The 18314-nt window shown below is 32.1% G+C and overlaps 3 protein-coding genes and 1 long non-coding RNA gene across 4 annotated transcripts; 1 reads left to right on the plus strand and 3 right to left on the minus strand.

The window, feature by feature from the left end:
* Positions 1-1529: 1529 nt before the first annotated feature.
* LOC111401039 (30S ribosomal protein 3, chloroplastic-like) lies at positions 1530-2275 on the plus strand. The gene has a single exon (XM_023028571.1). The coding sequence runs from the start codon at positions 1627-1629 to the stop codon at positions 2137-2139; it is 513 nt and encodes a 170-aa protein (XP_022884339.1). The 5' UTR covers positions 1530-1626; the 3' UTR covers positions 2140-2275.
* A 366-nt stretch (positions 2276-2641) lies between these two features.
* Positions 2642-8012, minus strand: LOC111401040 (ubiquitin receptor RAD23d-like). The gene is made up of 12 exons (XM_023028572.1): positions 7668-8012; positions 6470-6631; positions 5988-6041; positions 5490-5566; positions 5343-5393; positions 5060-5237; positions 4766-4909; positions 4612-4674; positions 4484-4531; positions 4298-4404; positions 4063-4141; positions 2642-2929 (listed from the first exon to the last, which is right to left on the minus strand). The coding sequence occupies exons 1-12, from the start codon at positions 7731-7733 to the stop codon at positions 2813-2815; spliced, it is 1146 nt and encodes a 381-aa protein (XP_022884340.1). The 5' UTR covers positions 7734-8012; the 3' UTR covers positions 2642-2812.
* Positions 8013-12458: 4446 nt separating this feature from the next.
* Positions 12459-15327, minus strand: LOC111401041. The gene is made up of 3 exons (XR_002703912.1): positions 14400-15327; positions 13524-13889; positions 12459-12699 (listed from the first exon to the last, which is right to left on the minus strand). It is a non-coding gene; the product is annotated as an uncharacterized LOC111401041 (long non-coding RNA).
* A 28-nt stretch (positions 15328-15355) lies between these two features.
* Positions 15356-16964, minus strand: LOC111400227. The gene is made up of 5 exons (XM_023027654.1): positions 16860-16964; positions 16689-16697; positions 16410-16599; positions 16016-16247; positions 15356-15788 (listed from the first exon to the last, which is right to left on the minus strand). The coding sequence occupies exons 1-5, from the start codon at positions 16962-16964 to the stop codon at positions 15356-15358; spliced, it is 969 nt and encodes a 322-aa protein (XP_022883422.1).
* Positions 16965-18314: the final 1350 nt, after the last annotated feature.

Below are 18314 nucleotides of genomic sequence, written 5' to 3' on the forward strand. Positions count from 1 at the left end.
CAAAATAGGTATGGACAATTTGCACAATGTTTGACAAAAGTAAAGATGTTTTACGCAAATTACTTTAAAAGGTAAGGTTGTTACGTGCAAAACATATTAATAGGTAGGATGATTTAGGGGATGGCAATTTACCCCGTCCCGCCCTGAACGGGTTGACGGGGCAGTTAAAAAATTAAAAATAATTTTATTTCTAAGCAATTTACCCGTTAAAAATCTATTTTGAATTTGTATTTTATTTTTTAATAATAACATAATTTGAAACTTTCAAAATGTGAAAAAAAAAAATTAAAAAAAAAAATTAAACGAAGCAACAAAGACGGGGTGGGGCACGGGGCGAGGTTTTGGCCAAGCGCGGCCCGCCCTGTTGCCATCACTAGGATGATTATCACAAATTTAATTTCATTCTACAAAGAAAAAAAGAGGTCCAGTTCATCCTCTCTATTGAAATTTGATAAGACATTGACTGTTGAAACCTGGTAAGTTATTTACAGTACCAAATGTGCCATTGTTCTTCTCATTTTACGCCTTAGTTACATCCTTAATAAGCAAAAAAAGGGATCAAGCATTCCAAATTTTATGAGTAATCCACTATTACAACAGTCATTTTTTCCCAGGGTGAAATGGAATATTATTTACGTCATTGTTATTTATTTAATGGAATAATTTTATAAATTACTTTCATATTAACGATACTGTTAGTTATTAAAAAAAAATTAATTTTGAAGGCAGAAAGGAAAGAAAACTTTGGTTTAAGATTGTATTGCCCTTGTTATTTGAAAAGAAATGGGTGAATCTATTCACGCCACAATTTTTGTTATCTACACCACATTTCAATTGCAATGAATATATCTAAACTTTTCTTATTTTTACATTTATGTTCTCAACTTTTTTTTTTTTTTCAAAAAAACATTTTATCATCAACCCTCTTTCCATCTTCACAGCAAGTAATGCCAATTTTCGATCAAAATGTTTTTTACGAGAACGAAAAATATATATTTATCTCTCGTATTTTTAAATAATAGAAATAAATAATTAATAAAAAGATATTTGTCCCTCTTTCCAATGCACATTAGTAGAATGTTTGGATAAAAATCGTAATTGTGAAGAATAACAATACAATGAGAAAAAAGTCGAGGACATAAAAGTAAAAGTAAATAAAAATTGAAAACTTTTCTTGTAATTAAAATGTGTTGTAAATATAAAAAATTGTTGCGTGAATGTAATTACACAAAAGAAAATTGGCTTTTTGTGTGGAATTAATGAAGCAATTGACGATAAGTGAATGGAATGACTTTTTGATAATGAAAGGTAAAAATATGGATGACAATACCAAAAATCGAAACGCAGAAATGTTTTGTACAAAAATATTGGAAGATAGAAACGTTTTGTGCTAATCACCTTTTCTTTAATAGTGTAGAATTATGTTTGTAAAATGATTTTGACTATAGGATATTTATCAAATTTTCAGTTAAATGTTTATGTTAATGGTGGGATAAATAAAATTCGTGTTAGTAATATATTTACCCATTTACAATTCTCCGTTACCTTATCTCCATTTCATACAAGACACGAGCTTTCCTTTCCCCTTGAAAGAAAACCATAGTCCTTACCTTCTCGCCAACAGAAATGCTATTACCTCTGGCCATTCGACAAAATACGGGCAATACAGCAAATTATGCTTCAAATTTCCTAAACCCAGCAAAATCCCCCAAACATCCAAGCTTTCCAAATACAGTTCATCCACCCAACACAAGAAAACTCAAACCCATTAATATTTCCTGTTCGTCTTCATCCCCAACTCAAGAAACGTCATCAATCTTGGAGAATCATGGCAGTAATCAAGATAAACAGAAGCTGGGAGTTGTAGTGAAGACGATGGAGAGACCAAGACTAGTGCTGAAATTCGTGTGGATGGAGAAGAACATTGGAATAGCTATAGACCAAGTGATTCCAGGAGGTCGTGGTGGGACTATTCCTTTGAGTCCTTACTATTTTTGGCCAAGAAAAGATGCTTGCGAGGAGCTTAAAACTATGCTGGAGCGTAAACCTTGGATTTCCAAGAAACAGAAGGTTGTTTTGCTCAATCAAGCTGCTCATATCATCAATTTGTGGCAGCTGAGTAACGGGACTTGTTTGTAAGTTAAGGTTTCACATTTTATTTTTGCTTATATGTACGACACTTCACAGCTGAAATTGTTTGCAACCTTTCATTAAGTGGGGCGTGCTCTTAATTTTTAATTATAAGCGGATCAAGGTCAGCTCGTTAGCATCTTTAGTCGATCTTTCTGCTTAAATTGACTTCTTTGTATGTATTTGGAACAAAAACAAGATTGAGAGGGTCTTGATGTGAGAATTAGAAACTCACCGTTAACCATTTCTGTATGCAAAATTTTATTACGCTTGAAAATGATTAAGCCCTGAGGATTAAAGTCAGAATTATAGTAAATTTTGATGAAATGTGTGATATTTGAATCCAGACTGCCATCAATACTAATCTAATAGTCGGAACTCCCTTCATCTATAAAGCTTAGGTCTTTCGACTTTTACTTAAATTAAAATTTAGATTTTAATCCCTACCAAATGTTTTTTATATAATAAAAGAATAAAAACTTACCAAGATGAAAATGAAACAAAGAGGATAGCACTCCAAGGACAATAAATAATAAGACAAGTACTTGAATAGTTCTATTTTTCGTATCCAAAGTACAGAGTTTTTGAAAAAGCGTAATAGTTAATTCACATGGCAAGAGAAAAGTTCTTGCATGCGAAAAGAGGAAACCATAGAAAAGAATCTACTTCATTTTAAACCATTTTACTCGTCAAACTCGTGCATATGATCTAATAGATAGTTTGCAGCCAGCTCCTCGTTCTTGTTGCAAGCGAAAAATACTTCCAACACCAAAGCTCGATCAAAACCCATAGCTTCAAGCTGCAAGATAAAACTGATGTTTAGTAAGCAAATTCTAGACTGTTGAGAATCCATCTAGGTAAAAAGATGGGAAGCTTCAAGCATGGAAAACATGACATTACAGACTTCATTTTGCAAGTTCTTGGACACATATGCTACACGTCCTTTAGTTTTGATTTTAAAAAAATAAAATTAAAAGAATGATAAGGGATTTAACATGTGATTTAAATTAATAAACAGATAAAAGACATGGAACACGGCTTCCGGACATAATGCTGTTCAATCCCTATTTGTATCATGACTTCGAAGGATGTTGACTATGTAACCAAAAGTGCAGCGTTGAAAGATGTTATCCATTGTTCTAGAAAAGGGTTCTACACACAAAATAATCGTGGTTGTTGGGATTGAGAAAGTAACAAGAATCCAGCAACATACCAATGATACCATACAGGAGAGTAGTGCAATGAATGACAGAGATCAAACTCGTGCATAGATGCACGTGCAAAGTACTCTTGAGTTTGTTTCAACATGAAAAAAGGTAGTTTTTACTTGCTTGGTTTTGTTAGGTAAACATTGCTACAGGCGTCACACCTTTAACAAAAAGCTGCGTAAGAAAGCCCCAATCACCGAGCCAAATATATGTTTAAGACTTCGTAAATCAATCCACAAGAGAAAATCACCCTTCAAAATATGGCATGTACTCGTGGATCTTATGCTATCTATTAATGCACAGTTGTTTAACACTACATTCTGTGAAAACAACGTAAATTATGGTAATTAGCATGTAGATCTACATTATATAATCTTCAGAATTTGTGACTGGCGACTGGTGATACTACAGCAGACAAATACTCAAAGCATAGTCCTCTGCTTGTGAAATGCAACTACAATTTGAAGAACAGTAGTGGGTAAGAATTATTTAGAAGCGTTTGACACGATAATCCAAAATCCCTTGCTATCTGCTAAATGATAACCTAAAGACTAAAGTCTAACAATCATAGTTCTTTGATCTCTCACGTTTCCAGACATTACTCCATGTGGTCAAAGTTGCCAAGAAGCTCAAACCATCTCATCAGGCTAAACAACAAACAAGTGCTACAAAATGCGTATTGAAACATGCATAAAGAAACAAAAATTGAGAGTGAAAAACTTACACGTTCAATTGCTTCCCGCTCTTCAGGTGTGACAGTCACAGTCTGCGGCATTGCATCGGTAAGTTGCCCTTCTATGTTCCTGAATCATTATTGGCATTTCAAGTCAGTTGCCAGGATATATGAAGAAAGAGTAAGACGGATCAGTGAACCAGAGAAAGACAAAAGCTATTATTGACTGGATACAACTTCCCAAGAAGAAAAAGACAATAGGAGAATTTACAGTAGATCCTCTCACCCCTCCCCTTCAACAGGTTCATTTATTAGGCGTAGAAAGTCAGCCTGATGTTCTTGAATCAACCTCACTAATTGTGGGTTTTGCTTCCCCAGCTCTTGAAGCATAGGCTGCAGCAACATCATCATAGGACAAATCAGCATTTCTGCCTGACACTGTTTAATTTTATTGGAAGTGTGAAACTAGTACCTGCAAGATTTGAGGATTGGCTTGCACCATGGCCCGCAGAGCTTGAAACTGAAAAAAAAAAAAAATATGTCAAACAGAATCAAACCATAATTGTTTTTTAGTTTCCTAATAAACACAGCTTTCTGTACCTGTTGACTATTGCGAAGAAAATCCAAGTTACCAGTCGCATTTGAACCCACATTTGGCATGCCCTGGTTCCATAGGAACGACCAATTAAAAGTCTTTTTTATTATTCGTTTTTTTTTCAAAGATATTTCAAATTATATTCAAACAAATTTCTACCTGTGGAAAAAGGTCTAAAGGATTGACATTGGGTCCACTCGAAGGCACCACTGGCTCTGTTGCCTGGATTGAAGGATTCACAGGCTGCACACCTGCAGGAGGTTGAGCAACAGGAGGAGGAACTTCTGCTTGCTCAGGAATACCCTGAAATAGAACTCTTATATAAAAAGGAGCAACTAAATGATTCAAGGAACTAATTCTACCAGACATTTTTTTCCTTTTAGCAAAATGAAAACGCAGGCCAAAATCCGAGTACCATGTATCTAGAGTTCAAAACTTTTGGGAAAGACTCACAGAATAGAGGTATTCAACAGCTCTCTCTGGATTGTTATATGCAGCACGTAAAGCTCGTATAACAGTACCTCGATCCCAACTACCTCCACCCATATCAAGAATTTGCTGAACAGTGGCCTCTAAGTTACTTCCAGCAACAAGATTTGATGCTGCTTGATCGTAAACATCCGTCTCTGAGCTGTTTCAAGAATAAATACACGTAAATTAACACTCAATTTTCATATGACAGTTTCAAAACTGATATATCCTATTAGCAGTAAACAAACAGATCACTTGTACTCACGAAGCTGCGGCAGGGGCAGGGGCAGGAACAGATTCAGGGGCAGATTGTGGACTGCACACGAGAAATGAAAAGGTGAAGAGTAGGGATCAAAACCAGAAAATAATTACTTATAATTGATGAAAAATAGAGCAGAAAGATGGCTTTTACGGTGCCAAAGTTGATGCAGGAGTCGGGGATGCTGTTACAGATTGTGCTGGTGGAGGAGTATTTCTTGCCGGTTGGTTCTAGAGAGATGAAAATCATTAGCACTGATAACTAATCAACACATAATACAACAATTAGATGATTCCCAACAATTAAAATCAAGACAATATCTTATTCCATTTCATTCAACTTAAGGATATACACACACATGCAGATATAACAGCCAAGACATTTAAGCTGAATGGCAGTCGCATGCAATTATGAATATCTTTCTCCATAAAAATACAGTTTAAGGTAAGCCCAGAAAGAAACGTTAAGCAACAGGAGTTCAAGTATAAATGAAATTCACAAAGAAAAAAAAATGACAGTTCAAAGCTTGCCAAGTAGATATGCGAGCATTTACTATGTGATTGATGTAATCCTAATTCCATTTTGACAACAAACGGAATCAAGTCCAAAAACGCTGTCAAAGAAACTGATGTAAAGGTCAGATTCACACACCCTACTCAAAGATGCAGTTGATGCAGTTGCAGCCCCACTTGATGAAGCCTTGTTCTGCAAAAGTTGCAAATACAAACATAATAAGCTACAAAACTAAATTGTGTGGAATGCATGATGTGAATTGACATAAATGCATTATTATACTTTTTTCCATTGTAGTTAATATAACTCGTAAAATTGACAACCACAAACATGCACAACAACACACCAACAAAAAATGTTCAGTGGCATACCAGCAATGAAGCAAACTTATACAAAGACAATGCACATCAAAAAGCTGCTGTCAAATTGTAAATTATCAAAAGAAATTGTATGTTAGTTTAACTCGTCTACTTTAATAATGCCTCCTCTTCCTACGCTGCAGTCACATTTTTGTCTGAGTCATAAACATAGCAAGTCATTATTGATATGATTTTCATTCGAGCAAAACCATATAGAACTTATGGGATATGATAAGATCCAAATAATGTGAAAACAGATACCTTGCTTAACATGATGACAACGAAACTTTTTTCAGCTACTTTGTTCTCCTCAAGTGTCGTCTCATCCTTGAGAACTTTCCCCTGATGGATGAGCATTTGCTGAGAAGCAGGGTAGACATCTGATCCCTGAACCGTTTCTATTTTCTTTTTCACATCTGCCACCTAGAGTTCAACAGACACTTAAATCATTTGAAACACCACAAAACTGAATATACAAAAACTTAGGCAACAAGGATTATCCTCCAAGCAGACTAGTCGGTTCGTAAGAACTGTAGTTGTGCTGTGGCAGAGACAAGTATTTCGACAGGATCAAATGATAGGGGCATTTGTTAAGGCAAGAAGCCTAAAAATTATGGAAGTATCACTCAAAGTGTAGTAAAACCGACAACATCAAGAGGCAGATGAACATACACAAAATGCAACTGAAACTGTCTAGACTCTCCCACGTCAAATAGTCAATCAATTGAGACATACTACACTTATCGTCCACCATAACTTTCAACAAAATTTGTCTTTGCCATGAAATTAGAGAAGCTTATTAAATCAAATCTCTAATCATTGTTGAATTGTAACAGGAGCAAACTTTAAAAAGGGCATAATCGAAAGTCACTAGAACAGCTGTTCTTGGGTGGTATTTATCACCGAAAGCAGATGTTCAGTCACTTGAACAGCAGTTCCTGCGAACCATATTCAACATCGACTTACAAAAACTTAGGCTATAAAATTAATTTTCCAATGAGTTTGCTATTGCTTTCAATCTGTAGAAATTCAAGTGAGGTATACCAAACCTAGAGTAATATTTCTCTGGAAAGTATGAACATAAGTTTAATCCAGTCGCTGATAATCAAGACCCGCCAATTTGCTAATGAATATCCAGTTGAAACATATATTCGTCATTCTCTATTTCGAATTACAAAAATTCAAAGTTGAAATTAAAACAAAAATTCAGACATAAAAAACAGGCATAGAGCTCAAAGTCTACGAAGCAAAAACGAGAACTCACTCAATTGTACGACAATTGTTGAGAACAAATATCAATCCGCGCAAAACATAATCTAGAATCCTAATCTTAACAATCCCCAAACCCTATCATACCTTACCAACAGATAAATAATAATTCAGTTCAAACTTCCACATACACAAATAAAAATAAATAAATAAATAGACATCATGCATAGAGCGAGAAGGAGATAAATACGGTGTCTTCCGGTTTCAATTCGATCTCGAAGTGGGTGCCCTTAAGTGTCTTGACGAAGATCTTCATTTTTGACCTCTAGGTTTTGACGTTTCTTCGCCACTCTTAAAAACGGTGTCTGGATCCCAGGTCACGGCCGCCGAATGTTAGAGAGAGGGAGGAAAGGAAAGTCGAAGCACAAGTTATTATGAAAACGGAAGACGAAACTCTGTATTAGCTGGAGTTTGGTAATGATTAGGTAACTAGGCGGTTACTGACAATCGTATTGACACATAACGAGGTTTGAAGAATGAGCTTTTGATACAAGAATAATGATGTTCACAGTTGTTTACCACGATAATCGTTTTACACGACATATTCATAACAAATAGTTACATTAATAAAAAAAAATTTGTCACATTTATGCATCAAATAATCGTCTATCATGTTTATATTATATAAGGTGACTATCGTAGTGAACGATTACGAATAACATTATTTTTTATACATTTTTTATGACAATTGTGGTTAACAATATTGATGTTGTCAAAAATTAGACCATCAATTTAAAATTATTTTTTTAAAATAGATGAATATGATGTTGTCAAATGTGTGGTCGAGGTCTGCTGTCCAATTTTATTACCCATATAATTAATTATTGATATGTCATTAATAATTAACATATTCTCTTAATTTTACTTTCATTAACTTTATCACTAACATCATGTGTCAATAATTAATTAAATGACCAGCAAGTAAACAATAGATCTTGACTTTTAAGTGTGTATTGTCAACCAAAATTGTAATAATAAAAACCCTTGTTTGACAACATTAACAAATTTTTTCTTAAATTCAGCCCCCAATTGGGCTCCATAAGATTTTACTGCATTTTTTTTAATAACATTTTTCAATAAAATAATATTACACCTAAATTTAAAATTTGTTCTTACTTTTAATCTCACTTTCTCTAAAAAAATTACCATTTCAAAATATATTTTTCCCAATATCTCATTAAATGGAGCCAAACAAAGGCTTGTTTTCAATTTCACATTCTCACCAATAAAATATTTTGCAAATAATTTATTTTTTTTACTTTTTAATTACACTATTTTAAGGCACACATGCTCAGCATAACTCGGATTGAAACCATTATTCGTTTTATAATATTTTTGATTTGGTTAAATAGAACAATATTTCCTACCTATATGTTATACTACAAAAAACTTCCTTGAAAATAGCACAAAACGCCTTATTTGAAACCTTTAGTGTGGAATATTCCCATGCAGTCCATTTTCTCAATATTAGTTTTCCACCCGTGCAATATACGGACTATGTCATTTTTTCGGTAATATTAATGTGTCAAAATATCTATTTATTTCTCACAATAAATTTACAAATTTGATTAATTGGTGCGTAAAGAAATGGAGAAAAGTAGTATATATTTTTTATAGATGTTGCGTAAAGGAATGGAGAAAAGTAGGAAAAATTATATAACAATTTATAACACATATAAATTATAAAGTGATAATAATTTTATTAGGAATTTTTACTTCCAAAAGGAAAGATAATTGATGTCATACACAAATTTTTTTTTAAAGAAAATTATGTAAATTATATTGAGAAAATTATTGCGACAAAATAATAAACATTAATAAAATAATTGATTTTTTAAAGAAAAATACGAGTCATACGCATTTTCAATACACACGTTTGATGTACATTTAACTATTTTCGATATTCATTTAGATCATTTGATGTGTCTATGATATAGTTTTTGAAATGAGTTTCAAGAGAATATAGAAGATTTATGGTAGATTTTTATAAAAAACTAAATAAATCACCCAATGAAAAAAATTGACACAAAAAAGATATCAATCACCCAATTTTAAAAAAAATCGACACGGAGCATCATTTAAAAAAAAAAAAACATATTGTTGCACATGCTCCATGACACGGAGCAGAGGAGCAAAACTGCTCCATGTCACTGAGCAAAAATGCTCAATAATTTTTTTCATTTTTTTTCTTGGTGATTGATATATTTTTTTTATACGAATCTATTTCGTAATAAACTTTTAAATTTTTTTTAATGTCAAAAGAGATATCATTTAAAAATTTAAGAATTTCGATTACAAACTAATTTTAAAAATTCAGCGACGATTGTTCTGTAGTCGAATGCATAAATCTTCTATATTCTCTTGAAACTCATTTCGAGAACTATATTATAGACATATCGAATAATTTAAATGAATATTGAAAATTGTTAAACGTGCATCAAACGTATGTATTAAAAATACGTATAATTCGTCTTTTTCTTAAAAAAATCAATTATTTTATTAATATTTATTATTTTTCGTGACAATTTTCCCAATATAATTTATATCATTTTCTTAAAAAAAAAAATTATGTGGTATGACGTCAACTATTTTTTTTAACGTACAAATTCAAATCAGGCAAAATAGTAGCATTATACACGCGTAGGAAAATCATTAGTAGTAATTTAGTAGTGAAGCAGGATATCATGAGATATTCAAAGGTAAAATAGGAAAACACAAAATACGTCATGAATGAATAGTGCTAGTCACATTCACTCTTTTATTGTAGTAGGTCAATGATTATACAATAGTCGAACGCATGAATCTTCTATATTCTCTCGAAACTCATTTCGAAAACTATATTATAAATATATCGAATGATCTAAATGAATTTCAAAAATAGTTGAATGTACATCAAACGTGTGTCAAAAAAATGCGTATAACTTGTCTTTTTTCTTTAAAAAATCAATTATTTTATTAATATTTATTATTTTTTAGCGATAATTTTCTTAATATAATTTACATTATTTTCTTAAAAAATATATTATATGGTATGACAGCAACTATTTCTTTTGAACATAAAAATTCAAATCAAGCAAAAAGAATCACCACAATGTTGAATATTTTTAATACTCAATGAAAAGATGTCGATTAATTTAGTTGACGTTATTGAATATTTTAGATGTATATAAATTTTGGAGGATTAAATTCAAATATCTAAAAATTGGGTGATTAAATAAAAATCTCAATCCCATTTAAGTGACAAAATATTATACTATGGCTCAGCTTGTGTTTGGCTCCATTTATTTATTTATTTTTCATTTTTCTCTCTTTTATTTTCAATCGCAAAATCTTCTATAAAATAATATTACATGTAAATAAAAAACTTTTCATTAAATCAATTGGAGATTGAACAATAAAAAAAGATTTGATTAATTACACGATTTAATTATATTAAATATAATTATCATCAAATATGTCATTTATATGTAAAATAACTACTCAAATTAAAATAATGTTTGATATATAAATTACAAGCTCCAATAATTTGGGTTTTTAATCCATGCGTCAAAGGAATATTTATCATATCCCCAGAAAATACATTTCAATTATAGCAACACAAAATTGAGGTCAACTAATTTTTCATCTTGATTATTTTAACATCTAAAAATTTTTATATATAAAAGAAGTTCGATATTTTTAGAATTTTTTTCTTATTATTACTTTTTCCTCTCGATCAATTAATTTTTTAAATAATCTAATAAAATTTTTGACGTCATTTAAAAAAATTTCTAATAAACTTTAAAAAAAATTTTAATATCAAAAGAGACATCATTTAAAACATTAAGAATTTTGATAACAAACTAGCTTAAAAAATCCATCGACGATTGTACAGTAATCAAATATATAAATATTCTATATTCTGTCGAATTTCATTTCGAGAACTATATCATAAACACGTTGAATGATCTAAATGAATATTAAAAATAGTTAAACGTACATCAAATATGTGTTTAAAAATGCGTATAACTTGTCTTTTTTTTTTAAATAATTCTTTTATTAATATTTATTATTTTTTCGCGACAATTTTCTCAATATAATTTACATCATTTTCTTGAAAAAAATTATGTAGTATGACGTCAACTATTTTTTTGTTTGGACGTTAAAATTCAAATGAGGCAAAACAGCAGCACTACACACGCGTAGGAAGATCATTAGTAGTGATGGGATACTCAAGGGTAAAATAGGAAAACACAAAATACGTCATAAATGAATAGTACTCACCATATTCTCGCTCTGTGCAATGCACGGATTGTGGTATTTTTAAAGTAATATTAATGTATCAAATATTAAAGAATTCATTATATTTTCACCTATATCTTATAGAAATTGACAATCATTAGTGAAATTTAATAAGGATAATATTCTAGTAAGATTCAACTAAAAAGTGTTTGCTAACCAATTTTTTTCCCAAGGAAGAAATTAATGGGGATGATACTAATCTCTCTAAGTTTACAAACATTTGACAATTCATAATTGTGCTATGTACCAAAATATTAAAATGTACCCATTGAACGATGAAGAAAGTTTATTGGGAAAAAAAGTAGTAAAAATATTACCTGATAGATCATAATGTTCAGGAAATGCAATGCAATAGATGAAGATCACTTTAACCACTCTCAACAAAATGACCTAGACATAACATTAAAATCACACAATAAATTGTTCATAAATGATGAAAATTAGCTAAATAAGAAGCTGAAATGGTATTCATGCAGAGATGTAGTGAGTAACATTTATCGTGGTCTCCGTGTTTTGCGATTTTCTTCCAATTCAAACTGAATGACCTTCCTAAGAAACAAATTCCAGAAAATAACTCGTTAAGTGTGAACACGAGCGGACAGAAATGAATAGTAAAAAATCATATTCACTCTTATAAGGTAAAAAAAAACAAAAAAACAAAAAAACAAGAAAGAAAGAAATTGAAGTTACATGAGAAAATGAAAATGATGGTTCAAAAAGTGATGGTACTAAATAAAAAAAATAAAAAAAGGGTGCCAAACGATCTCTTCGCGCAGCGCGGAGAGATAGATTCTTTACCAAAAGAAAAGGATTTTCTGACTATTAGTGGACCCATTTGTGAGATAGGAAAGTTAATAATACCATTAGTGGGCCCCTTTGTGAGATAGGGAAGTCAATAATTTCGGCTGACAAATCTGCAACAGTCCAAAATGGGCTGGAACCTGGGAAAAAAGCAGAAATAGAGAAGACCATTAGACCACGTTTCAAAAGTGAAATGGGATATTATGAGATATTGAAAGGTAAAATAGGAAAACATAAAATATGTCCTGATTGAATAGTAATTGGCATATTGCCTCCTTTATCGTAGTAGGGAAAGTTGTAATCATAGTCTCGAATTTTTTTTAAAAAGTATAAATAAATTAAATCAAAATTTAAAAAAATTAGTTCCCTCTCCTCTTTTCTCTCTCTACCACCGTCGCTGTCATCACCACTGTGACCATATATCGATGTGTCCCCAATTCCATTCCCATTATACCCTCACCAATTTTATATAACCAATATGAACGATTGCAATTTCCTTGCACTATATTCCATTTTTATTTTTCACTTTGCACTATCTCATTCTCCTTTTCTCTCTAAAATTGTTACAATAATTGTTTATATCAAAACCATTAACCACACAAATGGATTTCTCTCTAAAATTATTACAGCAATTCTTCTTCAATCTCTCCAATTTCAGTATCCAAATCAAAGCATTCCATTCTTTCGAAATTTCAGGGTTTAACAATGGCTGTGATTGAGAACCAAATATTGTATTGAATAGATCATCATTTTCTTCAAAAGGCCTGGTAGGCAAAATCATGAGTGAAAATGATTTTGGTGATTTTTCATCCATTTTAAACCTATTTTGGTGATTTTCCGATGAAAAAATCACACTATTCGGAATCAATTAAGAGCTTGGGAGACAAAATAATGGGACTTGGATGTTGCCAAGTGGAGAGATTGTTGATGGGAACAGTGGTTAGTGCAAGGGCAGTGGTAGTACCATTTATCAAACCGAATGACATCGGAAAAGTTTGGGTGGCTGTGAATCTATTCTGTTCTGCAGTACGTGGTACTGTGGTTGTTGCTACTTCTTTTTGCTCTGATTTCCACTTCCGCTGGTGCCAATCAAAGCAACCAAAAGAGTTACCAACGCAAATTTTTGAAGGCAAATTTGCACAGAAAAAATCTGACCATAAATATTCATTGATGCTTGTTAGGATTTCATGCACTAAAATCGGTAATAAGTAAATCACCGAAACACAAACTCACATAAAATGTTAATACCAACTGAAGAAATGGTCACCCAATTTGACAACACCTAATCTGGAGGCTCAGAGCTAAATAGCCCGTCACTATGTGCAAAGAACTGCTTAAAAGAGAGTTCAAGATTAGAACACAATAATCAGAACCGAGATATTTTCACCGATTTATATAGATCTTAAGAAAAACAACCCCTAATTGACTCAAGACCGTAACCAAGTGTAGCCAAAATTCTATACAGTTTAATCAACTACAAGAACATTGAAAACCTTCTGCAAATGATAACTATACATAGTCACAACCAAAATTTGACTATACACTACACCAGAAAACCAGAAACTAGATCTGATTTACAGTGAAAACCACCGACCTTGAACAGGAAAGGTTACGCAAGATTTAGAGAGAAAATGAATGAATGAACATCAATCAGCCGGGCCAACTCAAGGGTCCAAAATATGCCTTTAAGCTACAGCAGTTAGATCCAGATCAACCATAAGTAACATAGATCCGAGTCACCGTAAATCAGCCAACTAATTTATGCCAAGTGGTTATACCCAGGAAAAACGTTTTTCCACTTTTGAAAATGGGTTTAGAGAACACATTTTACAATCTTTACCTTGTGTTTCTCTAACCAATTACTCTCTCTAATTGCTACATTGTACGTGATGGTAGTTTACCCTACATCATCGCCCAGGTATTTGCAAAAAATTACCATTTATCAATATTCAGCAAAGACAGACAAGTTTTGAACTTACCAATAGATAGAATTTTAGTTCCTATGTCAAATGGATTTACACGTGCATGATTTTTTTCAAGAATGAACTCATTGTATGCAATTTTCTCTCGTATAAAGTGGTACTTCACCTCAATGTATTTGGATCTCTTATGGAAAATAGGATTCTTACATAGTAGTAAAGCACTTTGACTATTAGTGAAGATTATGTGTGAATCGTACAAAAAATTCTATTATCTCAAAACTCACTTCTACTAGATACATTCTTTTACAAATTTAGTAATTGCCACATATTCAGCCTTCGTACTGGATAATGCGATAGTAGATTGAAGTTATAACTTATTTATGATACAATTATCACCAAGTGTGAAGAAATAGAATGAGTCTACATACCCCTTTAAAGTAAGCTGTTCAAATCTCCTTTCAGACACTAGTCTGGTACTTAATGTCCTAGCTATATATTTTAGAAGCCATTTTAACCCAGCCCAATGAGGTTTTCCAGGGTTAGACATAAATCTACTTAAGAAACTTATAGCATAAGCTAAGTCTGGCCTAGTAGTGATTATAGAAAATGACAAATCCTATAGCATTGACAAATAGGATATTCTTTATTTCTTTCACTTCAGTTTCAGTTTAAGGTAATTGGGCTGATTATAGATTCATACGGGCTGCAAGAGGTACATTCACACACTTAGCATCTTTCATGCCAAATTTGGTTATAACCTTGTGCAAATAAGCACTTTGTGTTTTAGTTAGACTATTCTCTTGTCTATTCCTGTTAATAATCATTCCCAAAATTTTCTTAACATTTTCTAAGTCTTTCATATCAAATTCAAACTTTAATAAGTTCTTAATTTAGCTTTGCTAAAGTTGGCCAATAGCACGTCATCAACATATAGAAGTAAATAAACCTCACCACCAACCATAACATTATTATGGTGTAGACAATGATCATATTCACTTCTCTTGAATCCAATCTTCAACACAAATGTGTCAAATCTAATGTACCATTGCCTTCGATTTTGATTAAGTCCGTACGATGATTTTTGCAACTTGTAAACATAATCTTCCTTTTCCTTCACCTCAAACCCTTGGGGTTGACTCATATAGATATCCTTATCTAGCTCACCATGTAAGAATGCAGTATTGACATCTAATTGTTTAAGTTCCCAATTTAATTGAACAACTAGTGCAATAATCAATCTTATGGTCTTGTATTTGACAACCAAAGAGAAGATCTCATTATAGTCAACAACCTCCCTTTGAGCAAAGCTTTTGAGTACAAATTTAGCTTTATATCTCACAGGGTCAGATAAAGTAATGCTATCATTTATTTCGAAAATCCAATTGCATTGAATAATTATTGGATTTTTAGGTCTCTTTACAAGTTTTATGTTTTATTATCAAGTAAAGATTTCATCTCTTCATTCATGGCATTTTTCCATTTCTAAGATTTAGAGCTATTCATGGCCTCTTCAAAAGATGAAGTTTCTAAATACTCTAAAGATTCACCGAAGATAAGGGTAAATTTAGTCAAGTTATTTATGTCGTATCTTGGATTTGGTTTGACTTGTCTTCTTTTCCTATCTCTAACCAATTGATAATCTTGAGTACTTATCTCAATAGTGGGAATATTTGAGTTTACAATTTCTATTTCAACTTCAGTTTGAGGTAAATTTACTTCACCTTTATTTGTGTTAACAACATTTTCATCAGGTTGTTGAACATCAGCTTCAGCATTCTCAGGTTAGTTGTGACTAAACCTAGCTAACTTTACCTCACACTGTGAGGTAGTCTTTCCAGTTTGCTCTTTTGGATTATAGATTTAATTTTTCATACATGACATTTCAAATTTATTAAATACTACATTTCTGCTATTAATGATCTTAATACCTTGCACACCCAACACCCACAATATGTACCACTTCACAAATGACATTTCAGATTTATTAAATACTACATTTCTGCTATTAATGATCTTAATACCTTGCATACCCAACCCCCACAATTTGTACCACTTCACCCCTTCAGGGTACCCAAGCATAATACATTTAGTTGTTCTAGGATCCAACTTTCCCTCAATCTAATGTGCATATGCTGTACATCCAAACACGCTAATCTGAGAAAAGGTTTGGGAGCTTTCCAGTCCAAAGTTCATCTGGAGTCTTAAACCCAACAGAACTGCATGGAGATCGATTTATAAGATAAACAGCTATAGTCATAGCCTCGGCCCAAAAACTTAGAACTAATTAGCATATACCTAACTTTGTTCATCAGAATTCTGTTCATTATTTCAGCTATCCCATTCTATTGAGGTGTGTGCTTAACAATTTTGTGACTTACAATTCCCTTTTGTTTATAGAAGTTATCAAACTTAGCATTACAAAATTCCAAACCATTATCAGTTCTTAGAGCTTTTAACTTCTTATCAAGTTGATTCTCAGCCATCTTTGACCAAGTTATGAATTTTTGAAATGTCTTAGATTTGGTCTTTAATGGATAAGTCTATACCTTTCTTGAGTAGTCATCAACTATAGAAATGAAGTACTTATTTTCTCTAAAGATAAGCTGATTCTCAGGTCTCCATAAATCTAATTGGACATAGTCTAGGGGCCTAGATATGGTCTGTGACCCAGTCTCAAAGCTCACCTTATGTGATTTACCCAACACACATGTTTCACAAAATTCAAGGTGCTCAATATATCTTTCCCAAGTAATTTTTGGTTACTTAGATACTTCAAACCCTTATTTCCTATATTTTCCATTCTATTATGCAATAGTTCTGATTTGTTTTCAGTTATGCTCAAAGATTTAGCATCTTGAGGAGTGACAGTCTCTCTTATAAGCTAGTACAATACATTTCTCTTTGGTCCCTTGAAGATTACCAAAGATCCCTTCATATCTTTCAAAGTGTTATTTTCAAACTTGAAAGAATGTCCTTCATCTTCAAGAATTCTCAATGAGATGAATTTCTTTTTAGGTTTGGGATATATCTCACATTTTTCAGTTGCCTGACGGTACCATCATACATTTTGATGGCAATATCACTTATACTAAGAACACTTTGAGAGTTAATATCACCCATATACACTTTCTATGATTCAATTTCTGTATAATTATTAAACCAAGACCTGTTAGGACATATGTGGAATGTACACCCTAAATCCAAGATCTAGTCCTTATCGTCTTCTTCATTAGACACCGTCATTACAAATAAGTTATCTAATTTAGGACCAACGACAAAATTATTCAATTTTTATTGCTTTTATCTATTTTAAAGCAATCTCTTTTAAAGTGACCTAACTTTCTACAATGGTAACATTTCTTGTTGCTTTTATCTCTTGAGTTTAATCTAGTTTAAGATTTTTATTTGGATCTTCTGTTGTTGAAATTATTTTCCTTCTCAGTTCTTCCTCTTACAAACGTACTCCCATCTCTGAATTTGTTCTAGATTCTCTCTTGACCTCCAATTCCTGAGATCTTAGAACATTAGTGACAATTGTTTATGTTAGTGCATGTCTTGAGTATTTTATTTCATTCTTAATATCCTTATAGGAATCAGGTAATGAATTAAGAAGAATCCACTTCAAGGGCCTGATCCTCAAATTTTTTATTATTTTGGGCAAGGCTCTTAACTAAGATATGCTAAAATCACTCAAATTAGCTTCCAAATCTTTCCCAAGTTCCATTTTTAAACTAAAGAATTTTTCTAAGAGGTAGATCTTATTAGACAATGTCTTAGTCAGAGACAAAGCATCTAATGCAGTCTACAAAACTCTAGGAGTGTTAGCATCTTCT

This window comes from Olea europaea, chromosome 10 (genome assembly GCF_002742605.1).
Source record: "Olea europaea var. sylvestris chromosome 10, O_europaea_v1, whole genome shotgun sequence".
Lineage (NCBI taxonomy): Eukaryota > Viridiplantae > Streptophyta > Magnoliopsida > Lamiales > Oleaceae > Olea > Olea europaea.